Source organism: Lontra canadensis, unplaced genomic scaffold (assembly GCF_010015895.1).
Source record: "Lontra canadensis isolate GAN:19392208 unplaced genomic scaffold, GSC_riverotter_1.0 scaffold15, whole genome shotgun sequence".
Classification (NCBI taxonomy): Eukaryota; Metazoa; Chordata; class Mammalia; order Carnivora; family Mustelidae; genus Lontra; species Lontra canadensis.
In genome coordinates, this window is record NW_022631009.1 from 16,658,689 (window position 1) to 16,680,360 (window position 21,672).

A 21,672-nucleotide genomic window follows, 5' to 3' on the forward strand; every position below is an offset into this window, starting at 1 on the left:
GGATGGGTTCTTCAAACTTCCTTATATACCAACACATTCTTTCTGGATTATATCATTTCCTTTATAGTGTGAACTCTCACTTTGTTAAGCTTTCATTTTTCCTTTGGGTTTCACAGCACATTTCCAGCTGCTTCCTGGGCTCTCCACATGGCTGCCTGACTGTCGTGTAGACACTTCAGAAAAACACATGTTAATTTTGAGGTTTGAGCAAGACACTCGCCTATTTGGACGCCTGGTGCTGCATTTGTGAAATGAGGGGGCTGGAGCAAGTAGTTTCAAACTTTCTTTTTGATCAGAAGACCACTGCTTTTTGGGAACAAATTTTTATGTAAAGCCAATCATTAGGAATCCAATAAAATCAGAATGACTCTGGCTAAAGAGGCAGTGAGAAGACGAGTCCCTATCCATCTGGTGTCGTTCCTTACACACCACAGCAGTCTCTCAGGTTCCTCTTCAGAATCAAGGACTCCATGATCTCTAAAAGACCCTCTAGATTCAAATATAATTCCTTAACCTTCCTTTGAAAGTTAATATAATGATGTAGCTATTCCTCTTTGTGTAATCCCAGTTTTAACTAAAGACTGAAATATTTACTTAACGAGCCAAGTTTTAAAAGTCTCATAATTCAATTCCTCCATTTTCCTTATTTTCCACCTTTAATTGATTTATACCCCTTGCTAGTTCTGTTGCTTAAATAACTCAGGTTTATCTCTTTTTTCCTTTTCTCCTGCTACTACCTTCAGCCAGATTTACCATGTCTACTGAAATAACCTATTGTCTCCCCTCCTTCTGATCCCTTTCCTGACCCAATCCACTCTCCACACTGTCTACAAGCGAGACAATTACAAATTGTGCTTTTGATCATGCAGGTACTGTGCTCAAAACCCTTAATTAGTTTCACAGATCAAAACCAAGTACATATTCCTTAAAACAGCATACAAATTAAGTTCAGTCTTCATATCCAATTACTTCCCATCCCCCATACCACAACTTCCTTTGTGGATGTGCCAGACCACCTAAGATTCTATAAATATATCTCACACTTTCCTGACTCTGAGACTGTTCATGCTATCACTCTGCCGAGAACGCCATTATCTTCCCTTTGTCTCCACTTCATTGCCTTTGAAAATTCTTCTCAACCTCTCAAGTCCAACTTCCCTTTGAAGCTTTTTTTCAACTACTCAAGCAAGTAATTTCTCTCCAATCTATTCCAATTATATTGTGCTTGGGCCTGACAGGCTTCCACGCTTTATAATTAGTTAGTATATAATATGATTAGTTGGTATCTATGAGTTGGTATAATTGGTTGGATCATCTGTTTGTTTAGGCCAGGATAATATCTACTTTTTAAATGTCTATTTTAAATCTTCATGCTGACACTCTCAATAAATACATTTTGGATTGAACTAAAGAGTAAAAACAGAATTACACTATTTTCCTGGTGAGGCTACCCTCCAAAGAGAGCAATGGTTCACATAATCACAGAAACTTCTAGAAATGTAAACAGACCATTAAAACCTATGTAGTATTAAAATAAACACTAAAACAATATTCGAAAAAGACATGCCTGGCATTACAAAGAGTAGGAGTAATACCCAACAACTGTGATGTTAGGATTTATTGCACTAAGAATAAATAGATCTTCTCTGAAAATTACTTGAGCAAAAAATATGTAAACTTCAAAACTTATTAAAAGTTTCAAATTCACAGAACATATATATCATCATCAATTTCTAATATTTTCCTTGAGGTGTCTTATAGTTAATTTTGTCTCTATAAAGCCAAAGAAAACATTAAGCAAGGATCAACTTTATCAAACATCAGTTTGTTTTATTTCCCTTTTTATGACAAGTTAATTTGGCCCAAGGGGTGCTCACATTTAATGTTATTTCTGGGTGTGTCTGTGAGGGGCTTCGGTGTGATATTAGCATTTGAATCAGTGGACTCAATACATTGCCCTCCTCAATCTGCGTGAGCATCATAGAATCTGGTGAGAGGCTCAACAGAACATAGGTAGGAAAAAGGATGAATTCCTCCTTTTTCCTGCCTCACTTTAGAGCTGGACATCTCTTATGTCTCTGGCCCTCCAACTGGAATTTATGACACTAGCCACCTTGGTTCTCAAGCCTTCAGACTTGGACTGAATTATACCATCATTTCATGGGCTCCAGCTTGCACAGGGCAGATAGTTGGCCCTTTTGACCTCAATAATTATGTGAGTCAAATCCTTACTGTCTGTAGTCATGTTATACCTCTGAATCCAATCTGGTCATGATCCCCCTTGAGATTCTGTTGAAAACTATAAAAATACATCAATGAAAATATTACATAAAATTAACCATTGTTTTGGTAGTAAAATCCACCTAAGAGCCAGAGATGCACCCAAGGGCCTTTGCCACATCCACTTGGTACAAGTTAAAACATTTCATTTACTCTTCTCAATTAAATCATTCTTGCTTTTCTTCCAAAATTAATGCAATTATAAAACCTAAGCAAACCATACTGTCATCAATACACATTATGACTTTAAAAATTAGGTTAAAAATTGCAATTTATCCAAACTCCTTGAAAATTTTAAAAAATTGAGCAGAGAAGTAATTCATTATAAAAGAAAAAAAAACTAAAAAAATTACTAAATTTTAAAAAGTGAAAAAAAAGTTACAGTTTCAAAAATAATAATGACAAATTTCACTATTCAAATAATTGAACTGGATTACTGATCTAATTTCTAGACACACTTTGATTCTTATTAAGAAATGTAATCTTTAAAGATAGAACAAAATTATATTTATAATGAATTATCCTTCCATTATATCAGATGAGCCTGAATGCCCCCTTTCAGAAACCACCAAACAAAAAGGACTGCAAAAGGAAGAAATATAATAACTCATCCTTAAATAACCTATAGTTTTTGTAAACAAAGTTTCCAACAATCTCAACTTACTGTAAAACTTTATGTTCTGTGTCTTTAGTATTGTTAATGTTTTGCTACTTTATAGTTCCTAAAATATACTCAGTATGATTTAACTATGTTAAAACATACTCCTGAAATATAATAAAATGTATTATTTTTGTAAAGTGAATTTTCTTTTTTGTATTTACTTTCTCTGTATTTTCAAACTTTCAGAGATGTGTTCCCCTCATAGATGATAACTAAAAGGACCAAGAAGACTAAATAGTTATGGGTAATTTTGACACTTTCTCGTAGCTGATTGGCTGATAAAAGTAAGAAATAGGCATAAGTGTGTGAGGTATCCTAGAGATTCATATAATATGACATTTTTCTTTTTAGAATATAAATGTATTAATTGTACAAAAGGAAAAAGCTTATGAAGTAATGTATCTTAGGCCAGTGTTAATTGTATTTTTTATGATGCTAATGGCATACTGCATAGAATTAAATGTACCCAATATATCTTGGCATCCAGGATAGACATAAAAATGACTACCGCATGGTACCTCTGACATGTTACAGAAATATTATCTTATCCTTATTCTAATTCTTATTCTATTCCTCTTATTCTAATAGCATTCTTATTCTAATTCTTATTCTTCTTATTCTTATTCTAATAGTAAATTCTTATTCTTATTCTAATTTTTATTCTAATAGTAAATTAACTCATGTAAACAAATAAGCTCTTGAAATGGTTTCTAATACCAAAGCCACATAGGTTGCCCCAGAAAAACTATGTTCCTAGTTGTAGTTACCAGGATTTACCAGAGACACAATAATCCAAAAAGTATGGGGGATGGACGGAAGATGAATGATGTCTGTTATAATTCATCATTTTAGCTAATAACCCTGCATCCAAGTTTCTGAATCACTTGTAAAAAATCTATTTTCTTTTCAAAATAGAATAGGATTTTGGGGCGCCTGGGTGGCTCAGTTGGTTAAGCAACTGGCTTGTCTCAGGTCATGATCCCGGAGTCCTGGGATCATGCGTCTGCTTCTCCCTTTGAATCTCTCCCCTCTCACATTATCTGTCACTTTTGCTCAAATAAATAAATAAAATCTTAAAAAAAAAAAAACAGAATAGGATTTTGACTATGATAATAGAGTGAGATGTGCAGAGATACAAATATCCAATCAAGTATATAAATATATATACATATATATATATGTGTGTATATATATATATATATATATATATATATATAATTTTTTTTTTCCCCTGAAAGAGAGAGAAAGTACATAAGCAAGGGGAGGCCAGAGGAAGAGGGAGAAGCAAGCTTCCCACTGAGCAGGGAGCCCAATGCAGGTCTGGATCCCAGGATCCTGGGACCATGACCTGAGCCAAAGGTTGCTGCTTAACTGAGCTGCCCAGGCACCCAATATATAATTCTTTTTAACATTACCTATAAGAAAAGGATATGAACACTATTATCTCCTTCTTATACCACTTAAGTTTAGCTAGGCACTATAAATTGATGCGAAATAGCATCATTTCTCACCCAATGCAGCCAATGTAAAAGCCATTATCTTCATGCACTACTTTCCAATATGTCCCAAGTCCTTCATCCTTCACACTGGGTCTTTCTGATATATGTGTGTTCTGCCTCTGTACTTATGCTCTTGTTCTTGCCTAAATAAGCTTTTTTTCAAGGTCTAACTCATGTTCTATACTCTCTACAAAGCTTTTAAAAAAATACTTGTATTAACTGATTTCTCATTTTTCTGTTTAGTTAATAAGTACATTAAGATGTGTTTGTTACTTGCAAGCCACAAGATCCTTTAAAATGTTAAGGGTAAGGCACATTTTCTGAGTATGTACTATGCAACTTGAGGTGCTGTGTTATTTAATCTACACAATAACCCTATAAGGTTGACACTAATGTTCTAATTTTATAGATAAGGAAATCAAGTGTAAAAGACATTAATTTTCCCAAAGAAACACGGCCAGCAAATATATTCAATAAAATCCTCTTCTGGTCCAGTGCACCATTTATTGTTGACAAGAAAAGTTAATGCACCACTCAAAATGCCTAAATTTTACTTACTATCTCCAAGGAAATTCTCTTTAAGGCTTTTTAATCAACAGTATTATTGATTGACTATATAAAACACTATTCATGAAAATTCACTGTAAGAGTTCTATTCTTACCTCCTAAAGAGTTCATAAAAATTACAGTTGTCTTCATATGCATTCTAGTATTGAAAATCTTTAAAATATTTAGAATATAAAGAATAAAACAGAAATTAAGAATGCATTGTTTAGGGGCACCTGGGTGGCTCAGTGGGTTAAAGCCTCTGCCTTCAGCTCAGGTCATGATCCCAGGGTCCTGGGATCGAGCCCCGCATCGAGCTCTCTGCTCGGCAGGGAGCCTGCTTCCCTTCCTCTCTCTCTCTGCCTGCCTCTCTGCCTACTTGTGATCTCTGTTAAATAAATAAATAAAATCTTAAAAAAAATAAATTAAAAAAAAATGCATTGTTTAATAATGTGATAGACTACCTAACATGGATACTATTGTACTTTTTGATTTTTGATCCCTCATGTTAATAAGTAATGTTTACACAGATAACTCATAAATAACGTTAGAAATAGTTTTATAGTCCTAGTTAAAAGAAATTCTATTTTAGTTATTTAAAAAAAAATTTAAGACAGCTCACAATTAGGAGTAATTGTGATTTGGTAATCTACAGCACTCTAAAAAAGTGATGAAACCCCAGAGGTCAAATTCCTCCAAAACTTCTCAATTACTTGAACATTTTTGTCAAACTAAAAGATTCATAAAGTTGTAAAATAAATAAGAAAAAATATAATGACATACCAGTTATGACTATACTAGTTATATACCAAAGATTTAAAAGCAAGTCTTTTATCATTAATGCTATGGCCAATGTCTTAAAATACTGATAAATTATTACGTGTTTGACATGATGGTGAGTATTTTTGTTTGTGAATATAATTCTAGAAGTTAATTTTATTATATTCTTTACTGCAAAATTTAGACTATATTATTTTCAGAGAAAATATTAAGTCCATTTCTTATCTAAAGAAAAACTTTGTGAAAACTTGAAAGATTTAAAGTCATTTCAGACTTTTTTCTTTCAACACTGCCTTAATAAACTTTCAAAGAACAAGGACTTTATGAATCACTCTATAAATAATTTCCAGAGATGATCAAAATTTATTAGAATTCTATAATGTAATAAAAGTATTCATTCAACCACCCTAATATGAGTTCTTTCAACTCCTGATCATGCCCATACGGTTCATCTTCCTTTCACTAGTATCTACTTGATGCAAATTGATTTCTATAGATACTATACCTATAATTACCCTTAAAGACACAGGTCACTGTGAAAAAGTTAAGCAAATAAAAAATAAAATACCACATTAACTTTCATTTAACAATTAATAAAGATATTAATTTAACAACTTCCTATTTCTTCTTAGATCTCAGACACAAAAGCTAATACTTGTTTGACTCTATTGAAGATTAGGATAGATGATCCCTATCTTTTCTTTTGGAAAAGTATACTTAACACAATGAAATTATAAGCCCAAATTGAGTATAATTCTAGATTTAGGTGAAAACAAATAAATTTATAAATATTGACAGTGATAAGTATTGGGAATTTCTCAAGTCAGTTGATTTAAGATGTTCTAATTAAAATTGCTTTAGGTCCCATACAAAGAGACTTCTGCGTTCCCTTGTTATTTTATCATAATATTCTCTGAACAGGAAACTAAGCTTTCTTTGCTCATCCTTATTTCAAGCCTATTTGACAGTGTGGGGGAAATACTATAGCATTTTTCATTTTATATAGAACTAAACCATGAATTCAAGGGTTAACCAATTTGTTTAACTTAAAAACAAATTAGCAGTAATTAATGTGATTAATGCACTGAAATATATGTTCTTTCCAAGTATTCATATTTAATGGAGAAAATTTGGAGAATTCCTCCAAATACAGCAATCAACAAGCATAATTCTTTAAGATGCTTAAAAGGTTTACTGAAAAGCCATGAGGAAAAACCTCTTCATGAATCAGTTTTTGTGTCTGTTTCCTAAACAAACCAGACTTGTGTCAATACTTTTATATATAAAAAGTCACACTGGCTTCCCTGATGAATGCAAAAGACTTTAAATCTCTTGTCTCATGAAGTATATTTACATGTAATGATTGGTTATGATAACATGAAAATAATAAAATGTCTATTTTCCTTATAATTATCCTTATAACCTCATGTGCAAACTCACTAGCTTAACTGGTTTGATTTAACAAAGGACCAAAACTACAAGAGCAAGATGATTTTTTTTTTTTAAGTAAAGAAAAGGTTGTTTTTGCTTGTCTTATTTTTTTACACGATGGTCCTGAGAACACATGTAGGCACTGTTAAAGAAATGGGGTTAGAAGCTAAGATAACAAATACCCAAATTCCAGATGAAAATATTTTATGGTTATACCTTCTTCCTGAAGGCAGTGATTATAGTAAGATCTAATAGTATTTAATCCTATTTACCTGTCTCTATCTGGAGAATAATGGTCATCCATGACACGATGTCTATCCATTCGGCTAATTGTATTATAATGTCCAGCAGCAGATCGTGTCCCTCGAAGCCCCTGTTCCACATTCCGACTGAAACAGCAAAACCCATTAAGCGTATTAATAGCCCATAATCATACAATACACAAAGAAATGAGGTTTTTTAATAAAGTAGAAAAAGACAGAAATCACTCTAATGTCAAGTTCAAGTTTTCTGTTTTAACTAATTGCACCTCGGGCTAATGGGATACATTCCAACTGGAGGCTGACAATGAAGTTAGGAGACTGCTACTATAACAGAGATAAACATAAACATGGTAGCAATGAGGATAGAGATAAGGATTATCAAATTATTAATGGATGTTGCCCAGGTTTCTAACAGTGATTTTTGACGCAATACAGGAGGAGGAATAAATTTGTGTGGAGAAAATGAGCTCAGCATGTTGTTTATAGATAATATTGGTGTGACTTGTTTTAGGAAATGATTATGATCTGTTTTTTAAAAATCTAAATTGAAGTCTTTATAAATGATCAATGATGAGTTTTTTTAAACTACCATTCTTGGCCTGGACTGTCAACTTACACACTTCTTTTTCATGATAGAATAAGCCTCTTACATAGCTTTTGCTATTGTTTTCTGTTAGGCACAGATAAATCTATTCTAAAACTTTGCCTATTTTTTTTAGATGTGTTCAAATAGTCTTTCCCTGGTAAAAGACAAGCATTCTTTTTTTTTTTTTTTTTAGTTTTTAAATTTAAATTCAATTAGCCTAGGTATAAGTACATCATTGGTTTTTGATATAATGTTCAATGTCCTTTTTAAAAATAAGAAATGACTGGAGCTGAAGGCAGAGGCTTTAACCCACTGAGCCTGGGGTGCCTGGGTAGCTCAGTGGGTTAAAGCTTCTGCCTTCGGCTCCGGTTGATCCCAGGGTCCTGGGATTGAGCCCCGTGGGCTCTCTGCACAGCAGGGAGCCTGCTTCCCCGCCCCCCTGCCTGCCTCTCTGTCTACTTGTGATCTCTGTCAAATAAATAAATAAATAAAATTTAAACAGATTTTCTAAGACATTCTTCCCCCAACCTGTGTTTTTTCTTTAATTCTTTGCATGATTGCTCCTGACTTTAAAACCCCATCAGAAGTTTATTTCCCCCTATTCCTTAAAGCATCAATAACTATCATTCAATAGTGTAGTTAGTTGGCTCTAACTAGATATGCTCAGTATTGATAAGCAACTGAAAAGTTGGGTCTTCTTTATGATTTTGAACTCTCACATAAAAGAATATGTACATCAATCAAAGTTACAAAGTAGCCCATACTTCATATTATTCTCAATATTTAGGTTGTTGAAGAACATATTTGTTTTTACCTTTAGAAATTATTGATGATTCTTTGTGATAGGTAGGTTTTTAATATCATCCTACAAATAAAACGTATATGGTTTCTTACCTTTGTGGAGGAGGGACACTGGGTGACCATGATCTAGTCCTTCCTATAACATCTACTCGATGAGGAGACCCTGATGGTGAACAATGGTTTGATGACATTACTTGTTCTGGAACTGATAATGTGGAGCTTTGAAGATCTCGACCATTGTGTCGATAATCTAAAGGAGCAAAGATTAAGAGTACAATTATCTACCCACTAAGTCCTTTAGCATTTTGTACATTAGTGAAACAACTAAATGTTAGTGAAGTTGAAAGCCTCTGAATATATTAAATGTAAAGCATAAGGAATAAAACAGAATACCATCATATTTTGTAAACATTTAAATTAAAAATAAATGACAAATTTTTAGATAGCTACTATGTCCAAGGCACTGTGCTAGTTAGGCTAAAACTTGTATATACAGTTAGTTATCTTTACTAAAAGTGGCAAGTTTATTCCAAAAACATTTTCATCCTTTAAATAAACTAGAAGAGCTTTTAATTACTTTACAACAATTATAAATATTCAAAATTATTAACTTCACAAAAATTCCTGAAAGTCTATGGTTATTTCTCTAAGGGAGAAACAATATTAGAAAGTATCCTGAATACCATCTGAAGTACCAATGTTCACTGTTTTTCTTGTAGTGATCAACAGGGTTGAGATACAACAGGTGCCTGAGACTAAAAACAAGACAGTTTGGAGGAGGGAAACATCTCAATGATTTGACACACTTAGAAAAATGTATTAGAAGTGACAGAACTCAAAGGAATGTTAGAAAGCAATAGATTTTTTTTTTTAAGAAAGAAATAGATATTTGACTGATGGAGAGAAAAATAGAAGGAATTCAAAGTTGGTAGAAAAACGACAATTCAGTGTGGGGCAGCAGTAAGGAAATAAACAGTAAAAGTAAGTTTGACCCAAGTTATGTATGTCTAAAACATCATCAGGCTTGTGATGGAAAAAACCTGAACATTTCTGGACAGGAAGTGATATTATCCCCACTACCATTATCTTCATCATGATCACCATGGCTGCTATTGACTTGTACTATGCGCCAGGAACTCTGCGAGGGACCGTACAAAGTGGCGCGGTACAACACTTGTTTCAGAATTAAGTCAGAAAAAGTACTGGTTCATCTGTGATTTTTTGCAACATGTTCCCATTTTGCAGTATTATCTGAAATTACGTTCCCAAGGAATACAGCAAGAAAAAGATCTGGGTGCACACGAATGACTGAAGGAGTGGTCTCAAGAGAAAGGAATTAGCAGAACAAGGCACGGGAAGAAACTAAGTAAGAATGTGAGGTCAGCTTATTCCACCGGAGGCTCTGGAATGTGAACTGTACCAGAGCTGCTCTGACTTTCAAGCAAGGGTTCTGGACTTTTGTACTTCAATGTTAGCCAGTCATGACTGAAGACGCCCAGTGGGAAGGGGGTGGGATTATTTTCCGTTTGTCTAAGGGCGATTCTCTGGAAAATGGTGCAGCTGTTAATTGTGAGCCGCCAACATTCATGGAAATGGGTAAACCAGCTGAACTAAAGAGGATATGGCTAGAGCACCAACAGTGTCCACTCCATCTACCAATAATAGCAGCTGAAAGCAAAGTACATTAACACAGCTGGATGCAGAAAGCTAGAGAAATACAGAATTACATATGATGCTCATTCCTCCCATGTTCTTCCCTTTGGCTCACTTTGGTCAAAAAAACTCCATCTTAGAAGTATTTCTTGCATGGGTTCTTCCTGGTTTTATGAATATTTCCCTTGACACCATAACTTTGCAGACTTATCCTCCTTTCCATCTAGACATATTCCTTCCACCAAGATACCTTCACCTTATTTTTAAATTCCACAGTTAACACTTTTTATTGCTTAAAAGTTAACATGACTTTTAAAATTGTGCTTGTACTTTCATTTTTAGTGTTTTAATTACAAAGTTACAAGAGTTTTGAATGGTCTCATCTAACCTGTTTTCCCAGATGCCTTGTTGTTTTTAGTACATGACTTTGTAGAGCACAAGGTTTTTTCAGGAATCTATAAATGATGTGAAAGAACCAACTCTGCAATTCTGCAAAGATTATCCCCATTTTGGAGCACCTGGGTGGTTCAGTCTGTTAAGCATCTGCCTTCTGCTCAGATCATGATCCCAGGGTCCTGGGACTGAGTCCCACATCAGGCTCCCTGCTCAGTAGGGACCCTGCTTCTTCCTCTATCTGCTACTCCCCCTGCTTGTGTTCTCTCTCTCTCTCTGACAAATAACTAAAATCTTAAAAAAAATATATTATCCCCATATTATATTTCAGGAAACTGAAATTTACATTAGGAAATTTACTAAGAAATTTAAATTAAGTGTCAAGTATAGGGCCTGGGATTTAAAGCAAATTCTATCTAAGACTACATTGATCTTTCATGATCAAAATAATAATTAAGGAAGATGAAGCTGACAGCAGGATACAATTCAACCTAAAGGTTAGAGAGATTGCAGCAAGATTGATTGCTCCTACAAAATGCAGAACAGATTGTCCAACAGAACTCTCTAAAATGATTAAAAATGTTCTCTATCAGCACTGTCCAATATGGTAGCCACTAGACACACGACTACTGAGCCCCTGAAATCTGGCTAGTGTTAAGGACGAACTGAATTTTTAATGTATTTATTTTAAATCAATTTAAATATAAATAGCCACATATAGCTAGTGGTACAATGTTGTACTATGACAACTGGTATTGGGCACAGACTACATGGGAAAAAAATCAATATGATCATTCATTCAACAAGTATTTATGACTATATGAGCATGTTATTCTATGAGCTAAAGTGAGCAAAACAAAAAGCTTTGCCCTTGCGGACCTTAAATTCCAGGTGGAATGATGGAAACAACAAAAACCCAATAAAAAATTATATGATATGTTTGAAGGTGATTAAGTGTTAAAAGGGAACATAATACAGAGTAAAGGGAGACCAGAATGTCAGAATAGGGAAGGTGGTCAGGCATAGACAGGACTCACTGAGAAGTTGGCATTTCAGAAAGACTTGAAAGAAGTCAGATGCTTTGCTATATGGATATAGAGAGAGGAGGGTTGCAAGACAAGTGCAAAGACCCCAAGATAGGAGTCCATCTAACATGTTCACAACAGCAGGGAGAAGAGGGTGCTAGGAATGGAGCAATGGAAGAGATCAGAGACACTTGGAGGAAGGAGGAAAATCACGTGGAGCCTTGTGTTGCCTTGTAAAGATGTTCGGCACTTGATCTGAGTAATTTTTAGCTCATTAGAGGATTTTGAGCAGAAACTAAATATGACCTATCTTCTTTAAACAGGATCACTCCAGTTGCCATGCTGAGAATAGACTGAAAGAAGAAAGGCAGTACGTCAGGCAAGAGATGAACCAGGATGACAGCTACGGAGACATGGAAAATAATCAGATTCTGGGCATATTCTGAAGGTAGAGGCACTGGGATAATTTTGGCCAAGATTTGATGTTGGACATAAGAGAAAGAGAAGGACAAGAACAAATCTAAAATTTTAATCAAGGGAAAGAATGGAGTTGTCATCAAATAACTTCAGGTTTGGTGGGAAAGATCAGGAGTTCAGTTTTAGACATGTTTAGCTGAAGATATCTGCTACATTTCCAAGCACAGATGTCTATGGGCAGTAGAAAATAAAAAAATTAGATACAAATAAGTGGTTTTGACTGGACATGTGTGAAGTTTAGCATACAGATGCTATTTGAAGGATGGGACTTTGAAGAGATGTGATCACTAGAGTAGTGAATGTAGACAGCAAGTAAGTCCAACAATGGAGTCTGGGGACGTTCTAATATGAACCAACAACAATTTGTGATCAGATACAAGAGCAAGAAAAGGGAAGAAATAAATGACTCTTAACATTTGACTAGCCCACCAGGAAGTTAAAAGTATACTACAAATTGGTGCCTGGGTGGCTCAGTTAGTTAAGCGTCTGCCTTCAGCTCAGGTCATGATCCCAGGGTCCTGGGATGGAGCCCTGCATCGAGCTCCCTGCTGAGTGGGAAGCCTGCTTCTCTCTCTCTTTCTGCCCCTCCTCCTGCTTGGACGGCGCGGGAGCATAAGCTCTCTCTGTCCAATGTTAAATGTCAGATCTTTGGGGTAAAAAAAAAAAAGTATACTATACAGAGAGAAATTTAGAAAGTTTACCAGTTTGGAAAGGAGGAAATAATAGTATTCTCAGCCTCATAGGCAAATAGTTATACATGAGGAAAAGAATCTTGGAAAAGGCATTAGGACTGTCAATAAAGTTTTGAGTAGCATTTATAAAAAGAGCATCGCTGAAATCCAAGGTAAGGGAATATATATAGAAAAAAGAGATATGACTATGGAATTTAAAGGAGACTACTGAGAAAAGGAGGAAGAGTTACTACAAGAAGAAAATTCAAATAATGCAATCTCATGAATACTAAAAAGAAACAAAGAGTTTTAAGAAAATATTCATTATTAATAATATAAAGAGCTACTCGGAAGTGATAAAAAATGAGTATTGGGGTTAGGTAATTAACTTAGGAAATCAGAATATTATATGTGATATTTAAGAGCTAATTATTAAAACATCACTCTACCTTCCCAATGGAAAATAAATTATTTACATGTGTTTGTATATTGGTCCATGTCAGAGTAGAAAATAATACTAACATTCTAATGGCTACAAACGCATATATTTATTTATATATATATATGTGTGTATATATATATATATATATTTAATCCATTTATTTGCATTGTGGGGTGAGTCAACTGGTTCAAAGAAGAATTAGTTACAACCATTCTCCTTTCCCTATTCAGTATATCACTGGGGCACAAAAATCCAAGCCAGCAGTTGTTTCCCTGAGAACCCTAAATTTCAATATCAATCAAAGTTTCTATTTACTTTGAAGAATATTAGCAATGCAAATATAAAAAAATTACCTCTGACTTGAATTAGTCAGAATAAACAAAGTAAGCAAGCACATGGGAAATATTACCTCTGGCATAGTTAATTTTCAAGACATCTGCCTTGCAAACTTGGAAAAATTAAATAAAACAGCTGAAACTGTTCATTATTGAGAAAAGGCTGATAGTTCAGGTTAAAAGGGTTTTGAATGGTTGTAACAGCTACTTTGAATTTGACAGACACGTAATGTGCAGTTGGAAATGAATCCTTTCATATGGAGAACAAAGTACTAACAGATTTGCTGGTGTCTAAACTTAGACTAGTTATTTAAAATGCTAGTTAATATGGGGGTAAAAAGGTAGTGTGTATATGAATTTATGCAATTCACATTCAAAATGCCTCAGGAACAATTTCGTAAAGAATGTAGGTTTGATTCAGCTGACAGTCAAATTACTTGATAAACTATTGATTGAAGTATTTAGTCTCTATTGATACTACTATTAATGATGGAGTTTAAAACAAAAAGGACATTAAAAAAAGAAAAAAATTTATCAAAATTAACGTGTAAGTCTTAATTATCATGTTACTTACGTAAATGTAATTTACTACAGTTATGAGCCCACAAAAAGATAACATCTCAGAAACCACAATCATGGGGGGTAGGGAGAGGGTGGTGGGGTTATGGACATTGGGGAGGGTATGTGCTAGATGAGTGCTGTGAAGTGTGTAAACCTGGCGATTCACAGACCTGTGCCCCTGGGGCTAATAATACATTCTATGTTTATTAAAAAATTATTAAAAAAAAACAAAAACAAACCATACATTTCCCTTGTTCCCCAATTGAATGTGAACTCTTCTAAAGTAGAGAGATGGTTTACACAAAGAGCTCAATAAACATTGGTTAAAAAAAAAAAAAAAGAAAGAAACCACAATCATAATCCTGATTTTCATGTTGATAAAAAGAATATGAAAAAAAAAAATACAGTAATGCTTCAAATTTCTAACAGTAACAGATTTTGAGGATTTGAAATTATCTTCATTTTTTTTAGTCATCAGGTAAATTTCCAACCATAAATCAGGCAATATTTTAAAACTACAATACCATAATTTTAAAATAAAGCTGCATCTGATATATAATCAACATGACAACAATGAAAAAATTTCAAAAAGCACAAATATTTGACATATTTGGGTATGTTGGTGATGTCAAAAAGACTTTTTTTACGCTATTATGCAGTATAAAGAACTTTCAATTATACAATAACTCTTCAAATTTATGGTGAAATCCTTATTATTTAGTAGTTTAAAAATAAAAAGCTTGGAGGTATTCACTTAACTGACATATTTCAGTAAGAATATTCAGTTTAAAAGTGATACAAGAGTTCTAGCAACTGGAATTATTCAAGGGGTTAAATTGCCATGAGGTTGTTTCTTTGGGGTGGGGGGTGTGGATAAAGAGGCAAGTTTTCTTATTGTACTTATTATTTAATCTATTATTGGTAGATAGTGATGAATAACCCTTCCTTTTTATTACTATAAAATAATTCTGAAATTCTTACCTGATACTATACCAATTCCATCATCACAGTCATAGTCAGAAACTTCACTATCACTTATTCTTTTTGACCCTATGAAGCAAACAATAGCAATAATTAAAGTTGCTGATTATTAAGGGAAAAAGAAACCTCCTCACCAACCTGAAAACAAATGAAAGAGTTTTGAATGAAATACTTGAGAATAAAAAATAGAGAAGGAAATTCATTATGAGCTCACACTTACTTTCATACATACTTTATAATGTGAAGATAGCATTCTTAAAATAAATTCTTAAAAATGTGTAAAATAAATTTCCTAAATGCCCTAAAGCTTGAAATAATATCAAATACTAAATAAAAAATATATAATACTAAATGATATATGTATGTGATTTGATGCTGATTGATAAAATCCATTGAACAAAAAGCTAAGTTAAAAATAGCTAGGTTAAGTCAGTCTCAGATGCTTTTACACAAGGGCACTGAAGTCTATATAAATTTCAAAGCAAACAATATGTTATTTCAAGAACATTCATGTGCCTTTTTCTAATATGCATGACTAATAAATTAAATGTACTCAATTCTTCATTTTTCACACTCATAGAAAAGAAGTATAATTTAAGACATCTTAAACAATATTCTTTTAGTATTAGTTTAGCTGTTCCTCCATTGCTTTGAAAAGAAAATGAGAAATAAACCAACCATAAACTTATTAATATATTTAAATTGTGTATTGATTACACACAGTTACATTTTCTAAGATATAGCCTAAAACAGAGCAGTAATAATTAACATAATTAAAGATCTCTATTACAAAATTTTAAAATGTTAATCATGCTAAGTAAATGCTTTCTTGTAATGTATATAAAACACTGAGAGCTCACATCTTATAAGGTGTCTGAAGTAGCAATATTTCCAACTTCTTCTTAGAAATATTCTACATTTTTTTCTTTTTCTTTTTTTTTTTTTTTTTTTTTGGTTTGTTTTTACCCCTGCACTCTTGAGAAAGGGAAGAGTCTGTTGCCAGGATCTTTTATTTTCCTCCTTTTAATGGTTACATAAATGACATTGATCTGTTTTGATCATATGGTCTCACTGAATGGGTTTGCTGCTATTTTCCTTCCAAAGCCTTATATCATAAAACTTTAAACTCAATCAAATCATAGGCTCTTACAGCCCCAACCGATATGGAAATCACAATTACCACACAATAGCCCAAAAGACTGAGCATGAAAGGATTTACAGAATTCGTGTATACATTATAAATGGATTTGGGAAAAAAGGGGATACCACAGATGAAGCTATTGAGGAGAGACATAATAAGAATTCCTATTCAGCTTATAACAAGATTTCACCTTGTAAATGTAAATGCTCAAGGACAGGGTAATGATAGTTTAATGTGCCAGATATACTACAGCATAAAGATTACAAGCTTTTGGTATTGGTCAAGAATCAGATCTGTCTCTGGTGTAAGATAAGAATGACACCAGCAAAAAATGAAGTTTATTTTATTAGCCTTTGTGAGTGGCCTTGCGTGGGTTTGTGCATAGAGTTGGGGGATAGTTGGGTATATGTGATTTGCAATTGTTGCTTCCTTCCAAATCTCATTATGTTCCTGATGGAAGTCAATCTATTTTGCTAGTAATTCTAGAGGTTAAATATACTGCAATTATATTATCTCTACTTGAATCTTGTCATTTAACATTCTGATGAATTCAAGTACTTAAGTTTAATGTCATTGAATGTATCAATCTTTTTTAGAAGTAGTGTTTTCAGTGTCTTAAGAAATTGTGCCTAAGCTTATGAATGGACATTCTCATATTTTTTTCTAAAATTTAAAAAATTCTGTTTTTAGCATTTACATCCTTGCCTATTTTGAAGTGAGTTTATGTATGGTATGAGATAAGGACGCAACTTTGCTTTTTCCACACGTATAACACATATTTCGGCATTATTTAATAATTCCACCTTCTCCCAATGATCTGTGATGTCACCTCAGTTATAAATAAATGTATCCTATCTGCTAGGATCTATTTGGTTCTCTATTTTTTTTCCCCCTGTACTGGCCATTTATCCATAAACCAATAACTTACTCTCTTTGTTATTATACTGATATATATCAAAAAGCAAATCCATCATAACTCGAACATTTTCTCTTCCATATAAATTTTAGGTTCAGGTTATTAAATTGCACAAAACATCCTAATGGAATTTTGATATGAACTGCAATGAGTCCATACATCAATTTAGGGAGCCTTGGCATGTATTACAGCATTGTTTACTAGCTAAGCGATAGGCATTCTCCATTTAAGTTTCTGTGAAATTTTTAACTTTGCTCAAATTTCCCACATTGATTGGATTTATGCTTTACATCTTATCATTTTCACTGCTATAAGAAATATTGTTAAAATTCTGATTACTAATCTAATTGCTCATATATGGAAATACTTTATTGTAAAATAATGTTAACCAACCACCTTGTTAAAGTCTCTCTTTTTACTTCTAGTGAATTTTATATGGTTCAATTTGGATTTTTCTCCATAGACAATCTTGCTAATCCTAAGGTCTTTCTTCTTCCTTTTTCTTGTCTTTCTATGCTGATAATCACAATGCTGGAAAGAAGCAATTAAATTTTACATTCCTTTTTATCTTTTTTTAAATTTTTTTAAAGATTTTATTTATTTATTTGACAGACAGATCTCAAGTACATGGAGAGGCAGACAGAGAGAGAGAGAGAGAGAGGAAGCAGGCTTCCTGCTGACCAGAGAGCTGGATGCGGGGCTCGATCCCAGGACCCTGGGACCATGACCTGAGCCAAAGGCAGAGGCTTTAACCCACTGAGCCACCCAGGTGCCTTTACATTCCTTTTTAAATCCTAATTTTGAGATTTTTCTAGTATTTTACCATTAAAAATGATACCTGCTGGTGTTACATTTTATCAGGTTGAGGAAGATCTCCTAAATTCAGTGATATTTCATTAAAGATTTTTACACTTTTATTGACAAGTGATTCTGACCTTTAAAATTTTCCTTTCACTAACCTTTTGGTTTAGGATCAAGGCTATACCAGCACAACAAAAACTTGAGAATTAGTCTGTTTTTATTCTCTGGTTAAATGTGTGTAGGACTGTAAAAAAAATCTGTTGTTTGAAATTTTGATGGAGCTCATCTATAAAACTACCCTGATCTGGTGTTTCCTTCATGGGACTATTTTAAATAACTAATGTCTATTTTCAGTAGCCATAGAATGACCTATTGATTCGAGGTTTAACAAGTTATATTTTTCACAGGAATTTGTTCACTTTGTTCAAGTTTTCAGTGTCTGTTACAATGTTCATCATTTTATCATATTATCTATTGATTTTCTGATGTATCTTTATATATTTTCATTTGAATCCTGTACTATCTTTGTATCCTGTTGATAAATTTCACTAAAGTTTATTTTGCCATTCATTTCAAAGGATTAACTTCTAGGCTCCATAATCTTATCAGCTAGAAATTTGTTTCTTACTTTATTGATTTCTGCTCTTATAGTTATGATTTCTTTCTTTCTACTTTAAATTTATTTCTTTTTCCTAAACTTTCAAGTTAGATGAATATGTCAAAATTTTCAGCCTTCTACCCTGTACTAACATAAGCATTCGCCCTCTGAGTACTTCTCTGAATTACTCAAATATTTATATGCAGTATATTATTTAAAGTTCAGGTCTAAGCATTTTCTTCTTGGGTCTATAACATACCATACGTCATTAAATCGAAGACACCATTGTCTGAATAATGCATGATAATTGCAAAGAGAATAAATCTTGGAAGAAAATGTTGATTAGAGTAAAAGTGCCTATTTTTAGAAATTTTGAAATATATGGGTATGATTTTTTTTTGTCATAGTAACACTGGTGTTGAAGAAAATACCCTATATTTGTCAAGTCTTCAAGACTTTGAAATTTGTCAGAAAATGAATTATTAAATAATATATTAAGAATTCTAACAAGTCTTTCATGGATATAACAGGAATATAAATTCATTAACTACTAGATACAGAGTTCTTTTTTTTTTTTTTGGACATGAGATTAAACTTGTTAATTGTGTGGTTTAATCCTTTTGTACCTTTCCTGAATTTTTGTTTGCTTGATCAATGATTGAGAGAAAATTATAAATTCTCTTCAACAGTGGTTAGTTTGTTAATTTTTCTTTCTCGTTTACTTTGTGTATATTGGAGTATTTCATTTATACAGGCATTTTTTAAATTATTTCAGTAGATGCAGGAGAATAATTTGAAAATGCTAACCCCTATTCATGGTAAAATATCTCAGTTAACTAGTCAGAAGGAAATTTCCTCAAAGCAATAAAGGGCATCTGTAAAAAAAAAAAAACAAAATACCTATAGCTCACATGAGACTTACTTATAAATACATAATGTTGTCCCCCTAATACAAAGAATAAGCTAAGGATGCCCACTCCAACCCTTTCAGTTCAACGCTGCACTTGGATTACAGTAAAACACAGCAAGGAAAATAAATGAACGTCATACAGATTGGAAAGCAAGTAGTAACATGATCACGTAAATCAAAACTCCTACGGAAGCTTTAAAAAACTTTAAGACTAATAATTTAGCAAAGATTGCAGAATACATACATAGTCAACATATAAAAATGAACTATATTTTTTAGAGAACAGCAATGAACAACTAGAAATAAATTTCAAAGCCACTATCACTTCCAAGAGCACATGAAATATCTAGGAATACATGTTAACAAAAAATGTGCAAAACATGTACACCTCCAAACCACAGAACGCTCACTACTGTATTAGTTTCCAAGGGCTGCTGACACAACGTACCAAACACTGGGTGGCTTCAAACAACAGAAATTTATTGTCTCACAGTTCTGGAGGTTACAAGTCCAAAATCAGGGTGTCAGCGACGCCATGCTCTCTCTGAAGGCTCGAGGAAAGAATCCTTCCTTGTCTCTTCTAGCTTCTGGTGTTGGCTAGCAATTCTTGGTGTTCTTTCACTTGTAGATAGGGCCCTCCAGTCCCACAGCTATCTTCTCCCTGAATGTCTTCATTTGGTCTTCCCTCTGTTCATGTCTATCTGTACCCAAATTTCCGCTTTATATAAGGACAGCAGTCATACTGGATTAGGTCTCCTAGTGACCTCAAAAGTGAAAACTTGATAACTTCTGCATTAACTCTATTTACAAGTAAGGTCACATCCTTAGGTACTGGGGGTTAGGACATATGCCCATGGCGGGACACAATTAAACCAGTAACAACTGCTAACAATTTAAAGAAAACTGAAAATAAATGGAGAGACTTTTCTACAAGCCAAATGTTCTTAAAATAACATTGTCAGGATGCTGAGAGAAAATTAAAGTAATTCTAGAATTTTATATATAGCTAAACTTCATCAGGAATAAAGAATTAAAGACATACTCAGAAAACACAGCTTCTTTCCAGATCTTCATTGAAAGCACTACTAAAATATGTGTACTTTAAAAATAGAGAAATTCATCCCAGAAAAAAAGGACGAAATGAAAAGAAAAAATGAGCGAAGCAAAGAAAGTGGTAAAAATTCGGGTAAATCTAAATAAATTTTGAATGAACAAAATGACATTATAATAAATTACTAATTGGGAGGCAGAGTAAAATTCTGGCAATAATATGTTAAATAGTAGGGGTGATCGTACAAATCAGATTTTATAATATTTATGCAGTTTGGAAAAAAAAGTAGAGATGTTAATTAATGTTGCTTTGTTAAGTGTGCAAGGTTGTGATTTCAATAGCAACTACTAAAAGAATGGGGATAAAAATTAAAAAATCAGAAAAGACACAATAATGATACTATATTATTATGTTAGAAAAAAAGGAGGAAAAACCCATACATTTTTTTAATGTAAACATAGACTATCTGTGCCAACACATGTAAACTGGTAATGGCACTTCATTCAAGTAAGGAGAACTAGATGTTTGAGAAACAGTGGGGGGGGGGTTGTTTTTGTTTTTGTTTTTACTTTTAAATTTATACCATATGAATGTATTACCTAAAAATTTGTAGCAACATTTTCCATGCTTCATTTGTAGATGAAGAGAATGTATATTCTCTTCATTGGGGGAATGTTCTATTTATTATAGTATGTCAGTTCTGTAGTTCACATTTGTGAGAGATTGTTACGATAATTGTGGTTTTTCAATTTCTCTTTCCAGTTCTTTCTGGTTTTTAAAATAAGTAGGATATAACCAAGTCTGGGATTTTAGATACCCCTCTAGCTCTTGCTAGATCTCTTTCTTTAGATTTCCCCAGTCCTGGGCCAA

The 21,672-nt window shown here is 33.3% G+C and overlaps 1 protein-coding gene across 46 annotated transcripts in view; it reads right to left on the minus strand.

Moving 5' to 3' along the window:
- RIMS2 (regulating synaptic membrane exocytosis 2) overlaps positions 1-21,672 on the minus strand; it is a 586,269-nt gene that overhangs the window by 217,560 nt on the left and 347,037 nt on the right. For all 46 annotated transcript variants that reach the window (XM_032858499.1, XM_032858498.1, XM_032858497.1 and 43 more), the window contains 3 exons: positions 15,386-15,454; positions 8,941-9,097; positions 7,470-7,586 (listed from right to left, as the gene is read on the minus strand). In XM_032858499.1, the coding sequence (XP_032714390.1) occupies positions 7,470-7,586; positions 8,941-9,097; positions 15,386-15,454 (343 nt within the window). The remainder of the gene's footprint in view (positions 1-7,469; positions 7,587-8,940; positions 9,098-15,385; positions 15,455-21,672) is intronic.